Genomic DNA, 2,571 nt, shown 5'->3' on the forward strand with positions numbered 1-2,571 from the left:
TGACTATACTTGGCCAGGAAGATAGCAAGTTTTTTTTGGTGGAGGGTGGGTGTTCTCCGTAAGGGAGGGATTCAATCATACCTAGGAGCTGATCTCCCCGACCGCGCGCAGCAGTCTCCAGTGGTGGCTCACCCCCACGGCTCCTAGCCCTTGGCTTATCTTCGGAGACCGTGACCTGTCTGGGCAAGAGGGAGAGGTATGGAACTGCGTCCCTTTCCCTTCATCCCTAAAGGTTGCTACCTTTCTCCCGACTCACGAAAGGGCTCACGTGTTCTCTTTGATTCGGAAAGCAGGCACTTACGAGTGAACACAGTCTGAGCAGAGGCTGAGGGTAGGGACGGCCTTCGAAGTTGCGCTCCTGGGTTGTCCGCTGCTGTGGCCCCCGCCGCGCGCGCCTAACGTTTCCTTGAACCGAATGAAACGTAGGGAAACTTAAGATCTCGAGGGGGGGGGTGAAGAACGGGGGTGGGGGCGGGAAACGGGAGTGACTCCAGCCCAGTCGCCGAGCGACGGGCGATTCGGCCCGGGTACCAGGCGGGGTCTGAGGCAGTTGGCGGTGGCAGGTACCACCTCGGCCGTTGCGTCCCACCCGCAGCCCACCTAGCCCCGTTCTGTCCGCGCGGTCCTCGAGCGGCCGTAGACGCTCAGATGAGCGGGAAGCGGCCCTCCCCGCCGTCTGACTCCCCGGCGCCGCCGCCTCGTGGGCGGCCAAGCACCGACACGGGCAGCACGACCTCCCCGGGGCTGAGCTGCTGCAGCCGCATGGACTCCTCGTAGGTGGGCAGGTACTTGACCTCCTCGTAGCTGGGCAGCTGCAGGAAGACCGGCGAGACTACGCGAAGCTCGTGCTCGGAGGCGCAGGAGGGGGCCGAGCGCCCTCCGCCTCCCCGGCCCCCGCCTCCACTGTCCAGCAGTGAGTCCTGGGAGCCGGCAGCCGCCTCGTCGCGCATTAGCGCGGGCGAGTCGTCGTCGTCGTCGTCGGGCGGCCCCGCGGCCCCCGGCGGCCCCGCGCCCCCCGGCGGCCCGGGCCGTGCTTGCCCGGGCCGCGCCTGACCGCGCGGGTACCTGCGTGGGCTGGGGCAGATGATGCGCTGCAGGAAGTAGCCGATGGCGAAGAGCACTAGCAGGATAAGCAGCCCCGAGAGCTTGCGGACGAACCAGCCCACGTTGTCGAGGAAGGCGTGCAGCGGCAGCTTGCAGCAGCGCACCGCTGTGGCGTTGGCCGCGTCGCAGCAGCGCTCCCGCTCGCCACACGCCAGGTCCGCGCAGCCCCCGCCGCCCCGCGAGGGCGCCACAAGCGCCAGCGTCAGCAGTAGCAGCAGCGGCAGCAGCGGCGGCGGTGCGGGCGCCACCGACAGGCCCTCGGCTGTGACCCCGGGCCCCCACATGGCCCGCGCAGACCGTTGCTAATGTCCCGGGCGGGGGTTGGGGGATCCGTCTGTCCGCGTGTCCGTCGGCCCCTCCCTGGGCGCTCCGCTGGGTCCAGCGCGCCGCCTCCCGCGCCTCGGCTACCTGCGGCCGGAGCAGTCCTCACTTGGCCACGCTTGGGCGGAAGGAGGAGCCCAAGGCGCGTAGAGGCTGCGGGAGGCGGCCTCTCCTCGCAGCCGGAGCGGCTTCCTGAGCTTCTGACCTTAACCGCGAGCGCCCAGCCTCCCGGGTAGAGCTCTGGGCGTTCGGAGCCGCCCAAGATGGCAGAGGCAGCCTGTGCGTGGCTGCCGTGGGCATCTTCGCCCTGGCCGTCCGCGCTTTTGCAAGCCCCCTTGTCACTCTCCGGGGCTGGAAGGGTTAACGCTCCGCGCTCAGCTCTGGAGCCCCCTGATCTTGATTAATTCAGCCGTCGCGCTCTTCCTTGCTAGTCGGGCGGGGGCTCTTGCTAGCGTAGGTGTCTCAGTTTTAAGTGATTGGATTTCCCCAGGAATGTTATTTAAATTGACTTGCGACTGGGATTCGCTTACCATCTTTCTTCTGATCTTTCTGATTAAAAATGGATGATGTCCATTAATGGCTAGCGCAGCCCCGAAGCCGTCCCAGAGCTTGGGGGCTGGGGACCGCCGGATGGTTCTGGGCAGATCCGTGGGACTGTGAAGCTGCACTCCACAAGACCTCCCGAACAGATAAAGAATTCCCGGGAGAGGCTTAGGTCAAGGCACCACAGAAGTATCCCCTGGGAGGCAGGGGAACCCTCTGCCAAGGTGACTCTAGTTGACCAAAGAGAGCATAGGGGGCACGTATTTCCCCAGCGGCTCATCCGATAAGTCCCCCACTGCACCCAAGACACAAAGCATGGATTTGGGTTTCGGTGTAGAAGGAGGCCTCTTCCCTAGCGTGAAACACATCTGTGAAATGTCAAAGGGGAGTTGTAAGTGGTTGGCACCGTTCCTGAGCATTGATCTGCGTATAAGGGTCTTTCTCAAGGTTATTCTTGTTTGCAAAGTTTGTCTTTAAAGGGCGTCTGTGCTCTCACTTAGCACAGGGGACGAAAGACCTGTCCTTGAAGTCACTACTCCCTGGGGATGACCCTTAGTGCACGGGAGGGAGGAGAGTTGCCGCGGTTCCTGACCAGTAAGCAAC

At 64.0% G+C, this 2,571-nt stretch overlaps 1 protein-coding gene across 1 annotated transcript; it reads right to left on the reverse strand.

The window, feature by feature from the left end:
- Positions 1-314: 314 nt before the first annotated feature.
- On the reverse strand, positions 315-1,425 carry CC2H3orf80 (chromosome C2 C3orf80 homolog). The gene is made up of 2 exons (XM_042956582.1): positions 601-1,425; positions 315-405 (listed from the first exon to the last, which is right to left on the reverse strand). Exon 1 carries the CDS (start codon positions 1,386-1,388, stop codon positions 645-647), a length of 744 nt encoding a protein of 247 aa, XP_042812516.1. The 5' UTR covers positions 1,389-1,425; the 3' UTR covers positions 315-405; positions 601-644.
- Positions 1,426-2,571: the final 1,146 nt, after the last annotated feature.

This window comes from Panthera tigris, chromosome C2 (genome assembly GCF_018350195.1).
Source record: "Panthera tigris isolate Pti1 chromosome C2, P.tigris_Pti1_mat1.1, whole genome shotgun sequence".
Taxonomy (NCBI): Eukaryota; Metazoa; Chordata; class Mammalia; order Carnivora; family Felidae; genus Panthera; species Panthera tigris.